The following is a 21,094-nucleotide window of genomic DNA, read 5'->3' as shown; positions in this document are numbered from 1 at the left end:
GCCTCTCCTATCGCTGACGGTCAGCCCCGCCCACCAGCTGCCTATTGGTTTCTATTGGCTGCTTCTTCGTGCCTCGTAAAGGGGAAGGAAAATCCCCAAAGTCTGTCTAATAACAGTAACGAAACTGACGTTATCAAGCAGCCAATCACAAGCAGCGATCTTCAGCCTTGCCCAATGAGATCGGGCACAGATCGCGGCCCGCGGAGTTTGATTTTCGTCCGGGGACGCGGAAGTAGCGAGCCGCGGTCTCCGAGAGCGGAGCGGCAGGTTGTGCGGCACTGCGAGGAGGCCCCGGCGCCTCAGGTGGCGTCACCCTGGCTGTGCGAGTGGCTCCAGGGCCCAGGTCCGGGCCGGTTACCACCTGTGTCCTTCGGGGGAAGGTGAGCAAGGTGACTATGCTGGGCCACAGCGAGGCACTGGACCGGGCGCCAGTATTGGCCAGTTCCATGCTAGTTGGGTGCCTGAGTTAAGTGACGGATCTGGGGTTCCTGTTCCCGATCCTTAAGATGAGTGAGGAGGGATGGGTGACGAGGAAGAGCTACTGTTTATTTTGTTAAAGCCTTGAGTCGACCCATGCTTCCTTCTTCCCTTCCTCCCTCCCTTTCCTAACTTTCGACATTTGACAGAAGGGAAGGGAGGGAGAAAGAGGGAGAGAAACCTCGGTGTGGTTGCCTCGGGAAGGCACCCCATGGGGCCGCAACCCAGGCATTTTTGCCCTGACCAGGGATCAAACGCGCGACTTTTTGCTTCGCCTGCCGCTGCCAACCAGCGGAGCCACGCCGGGCTGGGCTCCTGCCCGCTCTCAAGGGTGTGCTGACCCCACCTCTCCCCCCAGCCCGCCCGAGGCTTTCAGGACAAGAGGGGGCTTCTCTGCTGTGTCCAACCTATTGTTGATTAATATTTATCATGCTCAAACATCCTATGAAGTTATAATGCAGTTTAACTGATAAATTGGACTTTCCTTTACCAGACCTTCCCCGTTATTGTTTTTGGCTTCCTTCAAAACAGTGCTGGCCAGAAGAGATTAGCTGATGTGGTAATGTGTAATGATGGGACTTCTAGTTTATTTAATACAATTTATGTGGCAGTTATTTATTGGTTAAGAGTACTGACCTCTAATTTTTTTTTCCCGAAGGTATCAAGAGACTGATAATGATTCCTTGAATTTGCTTCTGTGTTTGCTTCATCAATGTTTCCCATACTGAATATCTTCAGAGAGATGCTGGGATATTTCGGCGTTCCCATGGACCAGGTGAATGTTCTGTTGGTGGATTTGAATGGACGGGTTGTAGTTATTCCTGGGCCTCATTTTGAAAAGGACTTATACATAAACATTTAAGAAGAAATTGTTATTTCTCTTTGGGTGCTACCAAGGTGAGTTCTCAAGAGTTTAGCTTTGATAGTGTGAGTTTGAAAAGGGATAAGATTACTAGGAACCTATTTACATGACGAGTGAAATGCCAGCAAAAGATACAAACAAAATGTAGGCATGACCTTCATAGAATTAAATTTATTGCATAGGTAAATTTCATTTTTAAGTATATTTTATTGATTATGCTATTATAGTTCCAGTTTTTTCTACCTTTGCCCCCCTCCTCCCAGTACCTCCATTCGCTCCAGCAATCCACCCTCCTTATTTCATGTCCATGGATCGTACATGTAAGTTCTTTGGCTTCTCCATTTCCTATACTTTTCTTAACCTCCCCCTGTCTGTTTTGTGCCTACCAATTTATGCTTCTTATTCCCTGTACCTTTTCCCCCATTCCACCTCCTTCCCGCTGAAACCCTCCATGTGATCTCCATTTCTGTGATTCTATTCCTGTTCTAGTTGTTTGCTTAGTTTGCTTTTGTTTTTGTTTTTGTTTTTGTAGATTGAGTTGTTGATAGTTGTTAGTTGTGAGTTGTGATAGTTGTCATTTTACCTTTCATAGTTTTGATCTTCTTTTTCTTAGATAAATCCCTTTAACATTTCCTATAAGGAAATAGGGGCTTGGTGGTGATGAACTCCTTTAACTTGACCTTATCTGGGAAGCACTGTATCTGCCCTTCCATTCTAAATGGTAGCTTTGCTGGACAGAGTAATCTTGGATGTGGGTCCTTGCTTTTCATCACTTTGAATACTTCTTTCCAGCCCCTTCTTGCCTATAAGGTCTCTTTTGAGGAATCAGCTGACAGTCTTAAGGGAACTCCTTTGTAGGTAACTCTCTCCTTTTCTCTTGCTGCTTTTAAGATTCTCTCTTTATCTTTAACCTTTGGCATTTTAATTATGATGTGTGTAGGTGTGGCCTTCTTTGGATCCAACTTGTTTGGGACTCTGATTTTTGGACTTGTTTGTCATCTATTTCCTTTGCCAAATTAGGGAAGTTTTCCTTCATTATTTTTTCAAATAAGTATTCAATTTTTTGCTTTACCTCTTTTCCTCTGGCACCCATATGATTTGGATGTTGGCACTTTTGGAGATGTTCTAGAGTCTCCTTATTCTCTCCTTGTTTTTTTTTTGAATTCATGTTTCTTCGTTCTGTACTGGTTGACTATTTATTTCTTCCTTGTATTCCAAATATTTGATTGAAGCCCCGGTTTCCTTCTCTTCACTGTTGGTTCCCTGTGCACTTTTCTTTATTTCACCTAATCTAGCCTTCATTTCTTCCCTTATGCATTTATCATACCCAGTGAGTTCTCTGACATCCTTATTACCAATTTTTGAACTCTGCATCTGACAGGTTAGCTATCTCCATTTTATTTAGTTCTTTTTCTGGAGTTTTGATCTGTTCTTTCATTTGGGCCATACTTCTTTGTCTCCTCAATTTGGCACCCGCCCTGTGTTTGTGTGTATTAGGTAGAGCTGCTTTGACTCCCTGTCTTGGTGCATCTGTTACATGGTAAGGGTTGGAGCCTTAGGTATTTGCCAGGGTAGGGGAACCGGCTTTGCCACTTTGTGACACTGTATGTGAGGGAGGGGTCAGAGAGGGAACAATGCTGCTTGTTCCCCTCTTGCTGGGTTTCTAGTTACTTTCCCCACATCTGGTATATGACTGGTGCCCTTCTAGCTGCTGCTCTGGTGCTGAATCCCAGAGTGGGTGGGTTTGCTTACATTCTAGGACCCTGCGGGTCCTTCAAACGGACTTTCCTGAGAGACCCAGTTTCTTCTGCCACCCCAACCCCCACTGGTTTTTACAGCCAGAAGCTATGAGGCTTTATTTTCCTGTGGTGCTGGAACCCTGGACTGTGCAGTCTTGCTTGGGGCTGGGATCGCTGGCTCCCAGGTGTCACTCCCAGTTTTTATCTGCCACTTGAATGTGGGACTGCCTGATCCGTTGACTGCTGCCTGGCCACCATACCACATCCTTTCTGCTCCATCTCCCTGTTCTCTGCCTGTCTTACTTGTCTGGATGAGTATTTCTTCTTTAAATCCTTGGTTTTCGGCTTCCATGCAGTTCGATTTTCTGGCAGGTCTGGTTGGGTTTTGCTTTGAGGTTAGTTGTTGCCCTTCTTATGGTTGTGCAAAGAGGCGAAGTGTGTCTGCCTACGCCTCCATCTTGGCTGGAAGTAGTAAATTACATTTTTAATCATCTAATGCTTTTATTAAGGTGACTGTAGTTTAATATTTGGATATAGGATGACAAGTTATAATGTAAAATATTCATAATAAGTCTTAAGGAGAGAGGATGACTCATTCTGAGAATTAAAAGCAAATCCAAGTTCGTCTACATACTGAGCACCTGCTATATCTAAGACAGTATGCTTGGTTCTGCAGGTGATGCAGAACAGCAGTACGTGGTTCTTGTATTCATGGTGCTTGCAATATGAGGACTAGCCACCATATACAGAGAAGTATAATATAAGACTGGGTATAAGACACAAAATATAAGGGGGGGGGTTTATAGAATAGACATGTCATCACTATTTGGTGTGGTGAATTAGAAGAGAGCAGTCAAGGATAATTCCAGATTTTAAACAAAAGTAAGGTGAATAATGATGGTGTGCCATTCTTACAAGTAGGCAACTCAGTATGAGGAGCTAGTTTGAGTAGCGAGATCAGGTGAGCAAGGGTTATGGTTAGAATATATAAGTACAGATACCCTGCAGATAATGGGATGCATGGTTCTAGAGTGTAGGAAAGAAAAGACTTGATTCAAATTTGGAGTTATCCATGTTCTCGAATTTCAACCCACGGATTTCTGTAGGAGAGTGGCAGCCATATTATAGTAGTTTGGTATTTGACTGAGGGAGGGAGGCGGCATCAGCAATATTTTGAAAAGTTTATGAAAAGGAATCGGGAGAGGGCATTAACTTGAAAGGGCAGCAGGAATGAATTTCTTTTTTCTTTTAAAGATTTTATTTATTTATTTTTAGAGAGAGAGGAAGGAGGGAGAAAGATAAGGAGAAAACATCCGTGTGTGGTTACCTCTCGTGCACCCCCTACTGGGGACCTGGCCCACAACTCAGGCATGTGCCCTGACTGGGAATCCAACCAGTGACCCTTTGGTTCGCAGGCCAGTGCTCAGTCCACTGAGCCACACCAGCCAGGGCTTTCTTTCCTTTTTAATATTAGAAGTAAATTCATGTTTGCAAGTACTGGGGAAGAACCTTATAGACAGGAAAATATTTAAAATACAAGTGAAAGTGATTGAGCAATGCCCTGAAGAAGGTGGTATGGCAGGGGGGATAAATAAATAAGCCTTGAAAAGAAGGTGGACAGTCAAGAGTACAATAAAAGTGAGAGATGGTGGGGAGATTTTGAGTGGAGAGGAATGAAAATTGAAGCATATCAGATCATAGTCCTTGGTTTTCTCAATAATAGGAGAGGTGAGACAGACCACTGGTAGATGCTGGAAGTGGTCATGTTGGGAGTTTCAGAGACTGGTGATTACTTCGGGTGACACAGTATTGAACATAACAGATTATGAAAGGGATTGCAGAACACCTGTACAGAATACCCAGGCAAAGTCAGCATGGGTTTGTAGTCTTTCTAAATATTGTTTTGTAATTTTTTTCTCTATCTAAGAGTAGTTGGGCTAGTTTATCCGTTAGTAATATGAGAACACAATATCAAAAGGGTGAACCAGTTTTGAGAACATATCACTGAGCCAATTAATTTGAAAATACCTCTTGGTAGGAAAGTCAGTAATGTCAAAAGGAGAGCCCTAGAAGAATGGAAGAAGGAGGTGCAGTCATAGAAATGATAAAGGTGGTCAATGGCCGTGAAGTAATGAGAGTGTTAGACGGGCAGGAGTGTGTCAGGATGAAATTACGCAGCAAGAGATGAAAGTAAACCAAGAATAGGGTGACTGTTTATGTACAGCACGTAGCTCTCACTGTAATGAAGCCTCTAGGCCTGTGGCTCTTAGCAAGGGTGCTCCTATGAGTCGTAGTAGGGACGCTTTATTTATGATTGTTCAACCTGGCCGAGATTCTAGTGTTGATAGTCCGGGTTCTATATCCTGTAGGCTGCACTGCTCAGTGTGGTGGCCACTAGCCAGGCATCACCTTTAATTACTTGAAATGTCTGAATTGAGATTTGCTATAGGTATAAGATACAATCTTTTTTTAAAAAATATATTTATTGATTATGCTACTACAGTTGTCCCATTTCCCCCCCTTCACTCCGCTCCATCCTGCCCATCCCCTCCCTCCCACATTCCCCCCTTATAGTTCATGTCCATGGGTTATACTTATAAGTTCTTTGGCTTCTACATTTCCTATACTATTCTTACCCTCCCCCTGTCTATTTTCTACCTACCATTTATGCTACTTATTCTCTGTACCTTTCCCCCCTCTCTCCCTCTCCCACTCCCCTATTGATAACCCTTCATGTGATCTCCATTTCTGTGGTTCTGTTCCTGTTCTAGTTGTTTGCTTAGTTTGCTTTCGTTTTTGTTTTAGGTGTGGTTGTTAATAACTGTGAGTTTGCTTTCATTTTTACTGTTCATATTTTTTATCTCCTTTTTCTTAGATAAATCCCTTTAACATTTCATATAATAAGGGCTTGGTGATGATGAACTCCTTTAACTTGACTTTATCTGCACTTCCATTCTAAATGAAAGCTTTGCTGGATAGAGTAATCTTGGATGTAGGTCCTTGCCTTTCATGACTTGGAATACTTCTTGCCAGTCCCTTCTTGCCTGTAAGGTCTCTTTTGAGAAATCAGCTGACAGACTTATGGGAACTCCTTTGTAGGTAATTGTCTCCTTTTTCCTTGTTGCTTCTCAGATTCTCTCCTTCTGTTTAATCTTAGGTAATGTAATTATGATGTGCCTTGGTGTGTTCCTCCTTGGGTCCAGATTCTTTGGGACTCTCTGAGATTCCTGGACTTCCTGGAAGTCTATTTCCTTTGCCAGATTAGGGAAGTTCTCCTTCATTATTTGTTCAAATAAGTTTTCAATTTGTTGTTCTTCCTCTTCTCCTTCTGGCACCCCTGTAATTCGGATGTTGGAACGTTTAAAGATGTCCTGGAGGTTCCTAAGCCTCTCCTCATTTTTCTGAATTCTTGTTGCTTCATTCTTTTCTGGTTGGATGTTTCTTTTTTCCTTCTGGTCCACACCGTTGATTTGAGTCCCAGTTTCCTTCGCATCACTATTGGTTCCCTGTACATTTTCCTTTGTTTCTCTTAGCATAGCCTTCATTTTTTCATCTAATTTGTGACCAAATTCAACCAATTCTGTGAGCATCTTAATTACCAGTTTGAACTGTGCATCTGATAGGTTGGCTACCTGTTCGCTGCTTAGTTGAATTATTTCTGGAACTTTGATCTGTTCTTCCCTTTGGGCCATTTTTTTTGTCTTGAGGCACCTGTTACGAAAAGGGGCGGAGCCTTAGGTGTTCCCTGGGGTGGGGTAACGCTGGTCGCTGAGCTGTGACGTTGTACGTGGGGGAGGGGCCGAGAGAGAGCAACGGGGCCTGCTCCACTCTAAGCCGGATTTTAGTCACTCCCTCCACTACCCACAATCAAACTGAGCCCTTCAGGTGCTGGTTCCCGAGTGGGTGGTCTTGTGCACGCTCTAGGTCCCTGTGGGTCTCTCCAAAGAACTCTCCTGTGAGCTGGGAGTTTCTCCCACTGCTGCCTCAAATCCCATGGGTGTTTCCAATCAGAGGTTTGAGGCTTTATTTCCCCCAGCTGGAGCCCTGGGTTGCACGGTCTGCCTCGCTCTACTGCCGTTCCTCCCCGTTTATCTATGCGCGAATGTGGGGCTGTGGGGTCTGCCAGCTGTTCCACTGCCTGCTCCGTTTGTTCCGCAATCCGCCACTTCTCTGGGTCCGCAAGTCCTCTCTGCCCCTCCTACCAGTCTGGATGAATGTTTCTTCTTTATCTCCTTGGTTGTTGGACTTCTGTGTGGTTTGATTTTCTGTCAGTTCTGGTTGTTTTTGTTTTTAAATTGTTGTCCTTCTTTTGGTTGTGCCAGGAGACGCAGTGTGTCTACCTATGCCTCCATCTTGGCCGGAAGCTCAAGATACATTCTTTTTAAAACAGACTTTGCGTATACCATTCTATATTTCTTTTAAACAATAAATGTAATTGCATCTTTTAAATCTGCATTTTAAAATAGATATATAAACATAGTTAATAGAGTACTTTTTAAAACAATGCTTTATGTTTAAATAGGTTTTGCAGATTTGGGGAAATAAAGGCTATGGATCAGCTCGGAGTATTGTTCGTATTATTGGGAAAATTCTTCCTTTAGAACCTTGCCGCAGGCCTGATTTTGAGGTAAGCCAGTCAACATGCATTGTTTAATCACTATGTATAGGAGTATCCCATAGGTACTCCTAGGGATAGAGCGTAGAACAAAAGAAGAAATATTTCCTGCAAAAAACCTTATCCCTGGAAACAGTTTGTTCACATGTTTTTGTATTTATTTCTTTAAGTAGTTACATTCAAAGATGGGCAGATGCAAAGCAATACCTGAGTAGCTTTTTATTTTTCTTCTAGTTTGTGATTTATGATAGATAACATTAGCTGGGGGAGAGAATATTGGCACACATTTAGACTTTAGAATAATATTTTCTTCAGTATTTTTTCTTGCTAATGGGTGCATGATTTTCTATTGAACGTCCCTTTCCTTTTTCCCTCTTGGGTTTTAACTTTACTTAATTTCTATGGCATGTGTCTTTCCCCCGCTCCCTACAGAGCTCTGACTTTTTTTTCCTTTTTTACTTCAGTTGATCCCGCTCTTGAACTCTGTAGACTCTGGCAACTGTGGATCTGTAGTTCCATCTTTTGCTGATATTTTGTGTGTGGCAAATGATGAAGAAGCCAGTTATCTCAGATTTCGGTAATTTTATATGTTTATCTTGGAAAGTCGGGTCTGGGCTATAATTGGAATTCTTGAACATGCCAAAGTTTGTTCAGACTCATTGAGCCATTTGTGTTTTCTCTCCCTGTACTGCGCTGTGTCCTGCTAATATTTTCCTGTAATATAACTGCCTATTGCTCGTTTTTAGCCAGTTTTTCTGAATGAACATTTAAACCTAACACCAGGCCTAGGAAGGAATGATACTAAAATGCTATCAGAATCACTTTGTTTATATTTCTGAGAAAGCTATTTCCTATAGTAGATATTAGATTTATATGAGATTTATTTTATTTTATGTATTATTAAAAACTTACAAAGTTCTCACAGACAGTGATGTTAAACATATTTCAAAATTTGAATGTGTTTCTCCTTGGGGGTACTAACTTATGTGTTAGTATAGTTCAGATACAGGCTATAAGCACAACCAGTGTTAATTATTCAAATATGACAGCTAAATTTTTTACATATCAAACTGGTTTATCAATGTTCAAAAATTAAAATACCATAAATTTACCTTTAACATCATGCTGAATATAAGGCCTTTCAGTGCTGTGTATGCAGAATGTGTAGAATTTCTAAGTAAACCAAATTTATGTCTAATAAATAAACTTGTAGTGTGTTTAAAGTGAATAGGCAGAACAGTTACAGGATAATTATTTTTATTTTACAGTCTGAGTGAAAGGCTCATTCCTTCATTTACTGAGTACTTATTGGTCACCTGTTATTAAAGACTACGTTCTGTTCTATACATTGAGAATACAAAGCTGTGTAAGATGCTGTGCTTGTCCTCAGTGAGTCTAGGGATAAGTCATGGGGTAAAGAGAGCTACTTTCGATTTTGTTTTTGTGTCTTTATTACTCTTTAACTGAAATAATTTATTCCTCTTGGAAATTTCCTCCTCCTCTCCCTCCCCTGCCCCTCCTCCTCTTCTTTTTCTTCTCTCTCCCTCTCCCTTTTTTCCCTCTTTCCTTCTCCCTCACTTTCTCCCTCTCCCCATTTCTTTCCTTCTTTTCACCCACAGAAATGGAATATGGAAAAATGAGGAAGAAGAGAAGAGTGAATTTTTCCATCCTTTGCAATTAGTTTGGGATCCACTGTCATCTGCTCCAAGACATAACAAACCAATGGAAAACTCTCAGCCTGTAAGTGAAGCTGCAATTAAAAAAATAGCTGCCCTTGAAGATGAACTAACTTTTCTTCGCTCTCAGATTGCTGCAATTGTGGAAATGCAGGAACTGAAAACCAGCACCAAGTCTGGTAAGCAACACATTGGATTTTTGTTTCAGTTAGATGACGCTTGCCTAGCACCTAAGTCAGCACAGTTCTGAGTAACGATGCTTGCTGTTTATGTGTCGTGTGAATGACATTGAATATAAGAAGGTGTTGGATATATAAAATTTTTATGTCTGATGTTTATTTAAACACAGTATTGAGGGAGATAATGTATGTTTAAAGAAGAGCTAAGTACAGTGCAGATGATTGTAGTTTTGTCTGAAAAGCTTGTTTCCTAAGTAAACTTTTCTAACTCTTCAGAAAAGCAGTGGAAGTGTAAGAGGAAGAATGCATTAATTTGAAAGAAAAGCATAGGTTCGAGGCTTCATATATGTGTAGTTTGAAGTTGTTGCTATTCCTCCGCCAAGTGAAGTGAGTAATGCTCTCCAGACGATCCCTTTCTAAACTTTTAGAGACACAACTTGCTTTAACTTGTAGACATACACACATAATGTATATGTACACACACTTATAGTTCATATAAACACAATATATGTAAATTATATATAAATATATAATACACAACTATATAAATAGTATGTAGATATACAATGTGTAATAATAAAAATGAGATACAAATAAACAATTTTTTAGCAGCCATGTGACACACAGCCTTTTAGGAGCAAATCCGTTGTGAAAAAGTTAGCTTCAGCAGTCCCCACCATGGGGAACACAGTCCAAGACCCCCAGTGGATGCCTGCAACCACGGATAGTACTGACCCAATAGATACTATGCTTTTCCTGTACATATACCCCCTTTCACTTCAAGAAAGCACTTCACGGCTTCTCTTTGGCATATCTACATTGCCAGCATCATCACACTTTCGTTTTGGGGCCAATATTAAGTAACTGAAAGGTTACTTGCACACAAGCACTGTGACACCTCGACAGTCAGTCCGACCACTCAGCCAGCTCCTAAGTACTGGTGGGTGAGGATGATGATTCATGTCCTGGGCGGAATGGAGTGGGGCAACACGAGATTTTGTGATGCTTCTCACAAAGGCACATGATTTAAAACTTACGAACTGTTTATTTCTGGGGTTTCTATTTGACATCTGTGGACCAAGGCCGACTGCAGGTAACTGAAAGCATGGAATGCAAGACCGTGGGTAAAGGGGGAGCACTTTCCTCTCTACTCATCTTTAGGCTGTTGCCTAAAAAATACACGCTTAGGTGTTACCACAATGCTGTCATAGAGTGTACCGTTTTGAGTGTTTCTGACTACAAGTTACTGATCATGTTTTAGCTTTTTCAAATAGAGGATGAAACTTAGATTGTATGTGAGTTACTGAAAAAGTACTTTTTATTTTCTCTTTAAAATGTTTCTCCTCCTTCCCACTTTTAAGGGCCTACACAGAGAATCCTAAGTGTATTAAAAGTAAATTTCCTATTTGGCTTAACTCTTACAAAAATTACTAAGCAGATGGGATTGCTTCTCTTTCCTGGCCATATCATTATTTTAGTAGCATTACAGAAATTGTTTGTGTTTTGGTTTTAATTAGTGTTAAAGAGAATTTTGCATGGTTTTTCAACAGACTGCTTTGTTTTTAGGCTCCTCTGACTCGACTGACAGGCCTGCTGGTTTGGGACAAGTGCCATCATCAGGGACTGCTCACCTGAGTGTCCAGCCAGATCCATTTGCAAGTTCAGTGCTTCCCGCTCCTCCTCCTCCACCCCCACTGCCCCTGCAGTTTTCTCCTCTGCAGCCTCCACGTTCTCTTGTGCAGCCAGGATATCCTACTACTTGTGACTCAGCTAATTCAGCAACTGAAATGAAAAAACAGCACCCAGGTGCTAGTAAGTCCAGCTACAGTCGTCATTCAAAAAACCAGAAAAACAAAGACGTTCCAAACATGTTGGAAGTCCTAAAAGATATGAATAAGGTTAAACTTCGTGCTATTGAACGGTATGTTGTCATAATTTGAGAAATGAACCAAAATTTTATATTTATCAAAGTAAACGTATACATGTTTTCTCTTTTATTCCCCTTCATCCCAAATGCCCGTCCCAGAGAATCATTTTCAGTTTTTTGACTCTTTTCTTCTAGTGTATTATCTCTGTATTTTTGAAACAACATACTTCTTTTGCTATTTATTGATATTTTAATTATATTTGCTTCCTACTGTTTAAAGATAAGGAATATATTCTCATAGACATTCTGCCCTCTCACACACAGGCACACATATACTTACTATATCTTCCCAATAGTGTTAAATCACAGCCTTTAAGTCAGTATGTAGAATGTACATTCTTATAACAGTATACATTTACAGGTACTCCACTTTATATACTTATATATGATTACATTTTATTGAAAGATTTTATCTTTTATTGGAGTTAATTGCCTCTCTGAGGCCCTTTTTTAAAAAAAAAAATTCCCCTTCAGGAGCGCCCTGCCTGTCCTCTGGTATCACTTGCTGCTCTGCAAGCCCGCTGCATTGCTGTCTTCCTAAGGGTTTCCTTCACCAGCGTCATGGGCGTTCTCTGACCTTTCCTCCTGGGCAGCGGTGCCCATTTCCCGGGTGTCTCATTTTCCTGTAGCTTCCTGAGAAAGAGCAGGCCAGGTAGATTATTTTAAGACCTTGCATATCTGAAAGTGTTATTATTTTATTCTCACACTTAATTGCTAGTTGGGCTGGGGTACAATTGGCAGAAAAATCATTTTCTTAGAAATTTGAAGACATCGTTCCATTGATTACTAGCTTCCAGTTCTGTTGAGAAGTTGATGCTGTTCTGATTCCTGGTATGAGATTGGCTTCTTTATTCTTGAAGCATTTAAGATCTTGTCTTTCTTTAGTCCTGGTATTCTGAAATTTCATGATGATGTGCCCTGGAAAGTTCTTTTCTTATTCATTATGCTGGGCACCTGTGGACTCAGTCTGGCGTGTTAGGTTCATCATTTTTGGAAATCTGTTATAATTATTTCTCTGATAATTTTCTCCTATTCTTTTCTTGGGACTCCATTAGAAATTTGATGGCAGAATTATTCCTCTTCATATCTTTTCCTTTACTATTTTCCTTTTCTTTGCTTTTTTTTTATCATATTTTCTAAGAAAAATTCTTTAATTTATCTTTCAACTCTTCTATTGGATTTTTACCCGCTGTCGTATTTTTAATTTGTACGAGCATTTCCTTTTCTCTCAATGCTCCTGTCTTTTCTGTGTCTTCCTGCTTTTGTTTGTCTTATTCCACTGAAGATATTAACTATGCTTGTAAGTTTTAAGGTCTTTTGCTCTTGAATTACCTCTATTTTTCCTGAGTTCCATTTTTCCACTTGTCAATTTGGTTTCTCGCTCTAGCTTTGGAGCCTTAAGTATCTGGCGATTGCTGGCTCTACACTCATACTGAAAGTGAGACGATGAAAAGCCAACTGAGAGACTTTGTGTGGGGTGGGTTGTCAACTGGTGGGCGTCACAGTTTGGTGAATGAGTAGAGAACCTGACCGTTTTGTTGGCCAGACCCCATGTTTCGGTAGTTGTTTGTCTTCTCTTTAGGGCTGGAGCATCTTCCTAGAAACTTCTTCAGTCTCATTCTTGGTCAGGAGAGATGGGAAATACACAGGGAGTGCAAGCCAGGTAGTTTGAGAGCTGAGCGGGAAAAGAGAATAAGGAAGCAGTTTGTCATTCAGTTTGTAGACTTTTTGTTAATCCTTTTGGGATGGCAGCTCACCTCTACTCTTCATTTTCAGCAGCTCTCCAGCTTTTAACACTTTATTGCAATTCATATCTACTCTCTCATCTTGTAATCTTTTATCTTTCTGAGTATACATCTTTTTTGTTTCTTTACTCATTATAGTAGGATTTCACAGAGGTCTGGCATGCTCACCTGGAAATCCCTGAGTGAGGTGTCTGCTGAGAAAATAAATATATTTTCTATATCATAGCGTTAAGACAGGTAAGTCATTTTATTCTTAATGAGGTTATGATTTGATCCTTGTATGAGACAGCTAGTACAGAGGAAAACCTCTCATGTCTGTATGTACACACTTGACTCCAACTAAATCACCTGCAGGTGTCATTGGGCCCAGTCAGTGTGAGATGGTGACCCTTAACATCGCTGGGGAAATGACCGAGAGGCCAGTAGACTACCTTCCAGCCCCCTTTCTTCACAGGTTTCCACAGCTAACCTTGCAAGTATCACACATTCCTGCGAAATCGGAGGAGACTTCCCACATCTGGACCTTTACAGAGGTCCTGCCCATGTTCCCTGCCTTCCTGCCTGTTTCTGTGATGAAGTGTGCTTGTTCATGCCCGGGCTCTCCTTGTGGTCACTGGTTCCCCTTCTCTTCTCAAGGGTTTCACTTAAGATCCCTTCCATCTTCTGCATTATTGAGTTTTTCCTCTTTAACTTATTCTTTTCCTCCTGCCTGAGTATTTCCCATCTTTGAGACATGTATACCCCCAGTTATTATCATTTCTGTTCCCCTTTCTGATACAAGTCTTGATGTCATCTGTAGTTTGTTTCTATTTCTCACTACTTTCTGCCACCCACTGTAACATGGTGTCTGTTCCCGTCACTCCAGGGAAAGCTGCTCTGGTCCAGGTCACCAGTGACTCCATGTTGTCAACTTTAGTGGTCAGGTCTTATTGCGCCTCTTGCTCTCTTGGCAGCATTTAATACAGTCAGTGGTTCCCTCCTCCTTGGAACACTTTCTTTGCTCCGCTTCAAGGAGATCGGACTTGGTTTTCCCCTTATCTCACCGTTCACTCCTTACTCCCTTGCTTACTCTGCCTCTGAGCCTGGTCTGTAAATGTTGGCGTGTCCAAGGCTCGGACCTCAGCCCCTTCTCTTCTCCATCCACATTGTTCATTTTCTGTGGTCATCCATTCAGTCCTATAGCTTTGCATACCAGCTATGTGCAGATGACTCTCACATTTATTTCTCTGTGCCTGAGCTCTCCTGTGAGCCCCATGCCTTCATGGCAGGGTGCCTCCTCGACACCTTCATTGCCTATCTTACAGGTCTCTCAAGCTTCACATGTCCAGAGCAGAGCTCTTCCTTCCTACCTGTTCCCTTCCCTCACCTGGAAAACCTGTTCTCCCCGAAGTCTTTTGCATATCAGCAAATATCAGCACCATCACCCAGTTGCCCAGTCTGAACATCTAGGAATTTTCCTTGTGTTTTTCTCTTCCTTTCTGTCCCATATTTTTTTCAACAGCATGTAGCTCAAATTTATGTGCCCTCGTGATCCACCTGCCACCACCCATCCAAGCCACCGGTGATCTCATCTAGCCTGGACCCTACAGTGGCCTCCTTGCTGGTGCCTCTGTTGTCATTCTTGCCTCATTCTCTCCGTATAGTAACCAGAGTGATCCTTTAAAACTTGGAGTCAGATCATGCCATTCCCTGTTTAAAACTCTGGTGATTTTCCATGTGGTTAGGATCAAATACAGACAGTTTGCTGTGGCCTATAAGTCCCTCCAGGATTTAGCCCTTGCTTCTCTCTCTGACCCATGTCTTGCTTCCCATACTAACTGCACGCCAATGATTTCTGTTTCTGTTTTTGTTTTTGTTTTCTCACACATGCCAAGCTCCTTCTGGATGCATCCACCGATGTTTACATTAAACTGACCCCTGGTCATTTCCTTAAAGAGGATGTCCTTAAAGAGGCTTTTCCTGATCATCCTATCTACAGTGCTTTCGTCCTAGTCATTGTCACATTACCCCATTTTATTTTATTCATAGCATTTATTGCTTTGCTTACTGGTGCACTGATCACCTGCCACCAGAATGCTCCATGGGCGCAGGCTCCTGTTCTACCCTCAGAGTGTAAGGCGGAGCCTGGCATAATAGTAGGCATTAAGTGAAGATCGAGTGAACGATTAGCCTAATGGTTTTCTTTTTATGAGCTCTGTAGTCCTTTTAAAAGTTCTTAAATACTAAAAAAAAAAAAAAATCCACTGCAAAAATAGGTGATTTAAAATAAAGCTCTTCAGCACAGAGATAGTTGACAAATCCAGGTCACGACAAGGTTGTGGTAGAGCCCACCTGGTTTCTTGGTCTTCTGACTCCTGTTTCGCTCATGGCAGAAAATTTCAATCTCAAAGACTAATTAGCATGTGATACATTATGCTTTTATTTCTGCTATGTTTGTTAACAAGGAGCTTAAATTACACAAAATTTTAATTTATATAATTTAAAAAAAAAAATAGGTCACCTGGAGGCAGACCCATTCATAAGAGGAAAAGACACAGTTCACAGTGGGACCCAGTGGCTGTAATATCCCAGGCACTGAAGCAGAAATTTGCATTCCAAGAAGATGATTCCTTTGAGAAAGAAAATAGGTCTTGGGAGCCTTCACCATTTTCAAGTCCAGAAACGTCAAGGGTAAGCTCTTAATGATGTAAAATTAATTTTTTAGTTTTTCTAAAGTGTATTTATTGGGTTGGCTAAAAAGTTCATTTGTTTTTTTCCATAAGATGGCTCTAGTAGCTCTTAGTTGTCTTTAAATTCATTTGAAACAATTTTGTTAGATTGTATTGTGATGGCTGTTACATCAGTTTAAAAAAAAAACATCAAAATTGGTGAATTTTTGTGTGGCCATTTTAATATTGAAGATGGGAGAAAATAAACAACATTTTTGGCATGTGATGCTTTATTATTTCAAAGAGGTAAAAATGTAACTGAAACACACAAAGAGATCTGTGCAGTGTGTGGAGAAGGTGCCGTAACTGATGGAACGTGTGAAAAGTGGTTGCGACGTTTCATGCTGGAGATTTCTCGCTGGACAATGCTCCACGGTACGATAGGCCAGTTGAAGTTGATAGTGATCAAATCGAGACATTAATTGAGAACAATCAACTTTATACCATGTGGGAGATAGACAACATACTCAAAATATCCAAATCAATAAAGCTATTGGTGAAAATGAAAAATGTGTCTTTTATTTTATAGACAAAATGGAACGAACTTTTTGGCCAAGTCAATATTTATGATATATCTTTGCCTTCAAGCTTTCTTAAAGTAATTGTGCAGAATGGGCTACATAATTATTTGTTGATGCTGCTAATGTTTCTGTTTTTGTTAACTTTTAGGTGCTCATTTTAGCTTTTAGCCTTCTATGAAGTTTTTTGAAATAAAACACTTGGCTTGAAAAATACTGTGCATAAGTTTGTAATGGTTCACCCAGGACAGGCGCTTACTGGATGTTGCTGTCTGCAGCATGAGCTGGGTGTCTAAAATTTGGAGGGGACCAGAGCCAAGTGGCACGGTAGATTCACGCTGACCATAGTTACATGCGAATGCTCCATCGTTTTCAGGCAGATAGAGACTTTGGATCAGAATGGTAACTGCCCTTTTGAAAAAGCATATTGGATCACAATTATCTTCAGTGACAATGTCTGCTTAAAAGGACACACACAATATTTCAGACGAGATTGGGTGCGTTCAGGGTGGTATGGCCGTAGACCACACACAATATTTCAAAGACTTGATCCTTAAGATTGCTCCTTACTTGAAGTCTCTTTTTTTAATTTAGGCATAATTCTAATTTGGGGGTGTTTTCCCCATCTCCTAATGGAGCTGAGACGGGAACAAGAGGACTGTGGGAGGGGGACAGAGTCTGAAGTAGGGTGGACTGCATTCGGGAGAGGTAGCCATCAGCAGAGGAGGGGATGGGAGACTAAGGAGCAGGTGGAAGCTCAGAGCACAGCGGAGTGGGGGAAACTGTCCTGCCCACATTCTAGCGTGAGTAGTCTCTGAGCACTGGTGTGGGTGCATACAACATCTGATGTTTATCATGTTGCCTCAGAAACTTATGGCCTTAACTCTAAAGACAAAAAAGTATATCATTTAGAACTATTATGATGAAAAGGCAGATGTGCCTAAACATAAATGCTTAACCGTTGTATAGATACTTAGGACTTGCAGAGTACTGTCTTACTTGTTTGATCTTCTCAGCAATACCCTAAAACAGACACACAGAAACCCCCTGGCCAGTGTTACCTGATTAAGCTTAAGTAATCTGCCCTTACCCCCACATCCGAATGGCAGAACAGTGACTAGAACTTAGTTTATTAAAATTACAGGATGTTCGAATTCTTCAATTACCTCAGAAGTTCACCTGGGTAACTGAATACCCTGAACATACTATTCCCCAGTGATGGACGGTGGGGTATTACCGAGTTGTCTCATGCTGCTCACTGCTCTTCGTGTTTTCTCTCCAGTCAACTACGAGCATTTCAGAGAAAGAATGTCTTTTTTTTGGTCTACTTTCAGGCACAGTGCCTGACACATAAGCCCACTCTCAAATAACTATTGTTCAATGAATTAAACCTCGGATCATTTGGTGCTCGTGTGTCCATTTTTTCTTACGTTAGAATAATTTCTGTGTTAAATATTTGCTTTATTTCAGTTTTGACATCACCTTTCACAGTCAGAAGGACAGTGAACTGAAGGAAGAACTGGCAAACACAGAAGGTGTTGTGCCCAAGGCGTGAACAACGCCGGCTGTGTCCACACTCTCCGGGGAAGGTCACAGAGGTGTGCTGGCGTGGGTCTCACTGCACGCCACTCTTCTGTCGGTGGAATTCAGTGAGGCCTGTGCACCGGGGTATATTGGTGCAGAGGTCGGAAAAGTTCTGACTCTTATAAAAAAAACCATGTATATATTTATTCTCACCCTAGGCCATGCTTATTGATTTTAGAGAGAGGGGAGAGAGAGGGAGAAAAACAATGGACGTGGGAGAGAAACATCAATCAGTTGCTTCTCATAGGCACCCCAACCAGGCTCAAACTCAGAAGCTAGGCGTGTGCCCTGACCTGGAACCAAACCCGCCGCCTTTTGGTGTATAGATCAACCCTCCAACCCACTGAGCCACACTGGCCGGGGATGAAAAGTCTTGACTCTTAAAAATACCCATCTCTGGTTTTGGAGGATGTAGCAGTTAACTGGTTACTGGGGATAGATAGGTATTTTAATTTTTTTCATGTATGTTAATGTTATTAAAGGCTGAATTCACACTTTGAATGATTTTCCTGCAAGCTATCATAGTTTTCAGACTATAAGACTCACCCCCCAAATTTGGGAGGAAAATGGGGGTGCGTCTTACAGTCTGAATGTAGCTTACCTGGCTCGCTGGGGTGGAGGCGGGGCAGCGGCAGTGAAGCGGGGTCTTTCCCCCTATAAAACCTAGGTGAGCCTTATGGTCCGAAAAATACGGTAAATAGTAAATGGCAATGTTTCTCATGGTTAGAGAGCAGTGGAATCTCACTATAAGGTAACAGAAACCATTTTAATGTATTAAGAAATTAATGTAATGTAAGTTTGTATTGTATTACTCAGCAAATGATAGTATTAGTTTTTTAAAAACAATTGCTTAAAGCAGTTATGATATCCTAATTTAAGAGCCTTTGTATCTTTTAAAAATGGGTAGTGATCTGGTTTACTGAGCCTGCAGGACCTCGGAGATGTTGAAAGAATATAATTTTTTTGTTAGGATAGTCATAGCTTGAATCCTAAAAATTCTTTCTGAAGGTGATAAAGAACTGTTCTTAGAAGCTGATTTGATAAATGCTAGTGTTTAAAGAATCTTCTTCCTAAGTATATTTTGCCTATAGTTGCTATGTAAATGTGTATGCCTGTTATTTTATTTCCTTTGTTCCTTATTACAGTTATACTGTTTCTTTGTAAATAAAGTGTAAAATACATGTACTTTTGTAATTTGGTTGTATTTTGTAGCAATTCAAATGCCCTTTTTCTTATTCATAAAGTCTGAACTTTTTTTTTTAACGATTTTATTTATTTATTTTAGAGGGAGAAAGAAAGGGAGAGAAACATCAGTGTGTAGTTGCCTGTCACACGACCTCCACTGGGGACCTGATTTGGCCTGCAACCCAGGCATGTACCCCGTCGACCCCTTGGTTTGCAGGCCGGCACTCAATCGACTGAGCCACACTAGCCAGGGCAGTCTGAACTTTTGTTTTTGGAGAGTTCTGTAGGTAGTATCTTGGGTAATACAAATGAAATCTAAGTTTGGAGTAGCTATTTTGTCAATCTGCCCATTTACTAGTGTGATGTGGAAATTTACATGTTTCCCTGGACCCTCCAGCCTGTGCACCAGCCGGGGCCGCGGTTCCATTCTAATGGCCTCAGAACCCACCCTCTTGCCAAGCTCTCCTTCGGAAAAGCTGTTTTCCCATGGTGGTCTTGTGGCTGTGGTAGGGAGTTGGTGGCTTGGCTCCCCCTCTGCAGCCCCTTTCTCCCTGGCCTCCTTCCATGCAGAAGTGGCCATGCAGCAGGAATAGGCTTCAGATTACAGAGATGTGAACCCTGATATTGCTGAGCTGTTGAAACAACACCAGCAAGAGCTGTCTTCAGTTTTTTGTTACATGAGAAAGATTAACAACAAAAATGTGCCTTACGGGTTTTCTGTGCCTTGCAGCTGATATTGGTGGTAATGACACAGCAGGTACAGGAGTGTACCTTGATGCCCTCCTGCTCTTCCTTCTGTGTCCTTTGTGACTGTTCCCACTGGCATTCCTGCCTCTCCTATACTTGTCCCCACTCTGCCTTTTGTCCTCTTTCATTGTCCTTGTCATTAGAGCTTTCCCTCCAAATAACTGCTTTTTTATCTCCCAAGGTAGCTTGCATTTTCAGTTTTATAGTCTGCTTATTCAAAAATGTATAATAAGCAACCTAAGTGCCCATCAGTAAATGAGTGGATCAAAAAACCACAGTACATTTACACAATGGAATACTATGCAGCAGAGAGAAAGAAGGAGCTCCTACCCTTTGCGACAGCATGGATGGAACTGGAGAGCATTATGCTAAGTGAAATAAGCCAGGCAGTGAGGGACAAATATATGATCTCACTTTTAACTGGAACATAATCAACAAAAGAAAAAAGCAAGCAAAATATAACCAGAGACATAGAAATTAAGAACAATTTGACAGTAACCAGAGGGGAGGTGGGGGGGGATAATGAGGGGAAGGGTTTTCAGGAACTATGAGGGACACATGGACAAAACCAGGGGGTAGGGTAGGGGGGAGGATGGAAACAAGAGAGGGAGGTGTATTTGGCTGAGGTGGGGTGGGGAGTGGTTGGGAAAAAATGCAGACAACTGTAATTGAACAATAAAATAACTTAAAAAACGAGAATAAAGTAAACATTAAAAAAATGTATAATGAACAATCCTTCCCAACACCCAGCAGATACTTTTGAAGGTGCCACCCTCTGCCAAGTAAAGTATGTTTCTTGACATAGCTCTTGACGTTTTTCAATGGGGGAAGAAGCCTTTTCTGTTCTACTTCCGAATGAATTTCCTGCTCGTGCAAAAGCCCATTTCAGCACCATGGTGCCACCAGCACTGAGCTGACCACGGGCTCCCCTCTGCTGGAAGTATGACCTGGTGTCCTGCGACAGGCGAGCACAGGCCTTGAAATTTCTGAATGGCCCAAACTTGGGTGACGCGTGTTTGCTGTGGAGTTCCTCAGTGTTAGGGATTCAGTGAGGCCTTCACTGAACCTGTATGTAAATTAGCCAATACCTCATTATTTATAAAATCACATTCAGTTGCTTTTTAAACCTATC

The 21,094-nt window shown here is 41.5% G+C and overlaps 1 protein-coding gene across 1 annotated transcript; it reads left to right on the top strand.

Annotated features, from left to right (window-relative positions):
• The first annotated feature begins 222 nt into the window (after window positions 1-222).
• On the top strand, window positions 223-19,215 carry MTFR2 (mitochondrial fission regulator 2). Its single transcript, XM_024552213.3, has 8 exons — window positions 223-380; window positions 1,136-1,252; window positions 7,601-7,705; window positions 8,158-8,270; window positions 9,313-9,548; window positions 11,115-11,469; window positions 15,716-15,890; window positions 17,917-19,215. The coding sequence occupies exons 2-8, from the start codon at window positions 1,190-1,192 to the stop codon at window positions 17,920-17,922; spliced, it is 1,053 nt and encodes a 350-aa protein (XP_024407981.2). The 5' UTR covers window positions 223-380; window positions 1,136-1,189; the 3' UTR covers window positions 17,923-19,215.
• The last annotated feature ends 1,879 nt before the right edge of the window (window positions 19,216-21,094 follow it).

Source organism: Desmodus rotundus, chromosome 11 (assembly GCF_022682495.2).
Source record: "Desmodus rotundus isolate HL8 chromosome 11, HLdesRot8A.1, whole genome shotgun sequence".
NCBI lineage: Eukaryota > Metazoa > Chordata > Mammalia > Chiroptera > Phyllostomidae > Desmodus > Desmodus rotundus.
Note: the sequence above shows the minus strand (reverse complement) of the source record. Positions and strands in the feature narration are given on the sequence as shown.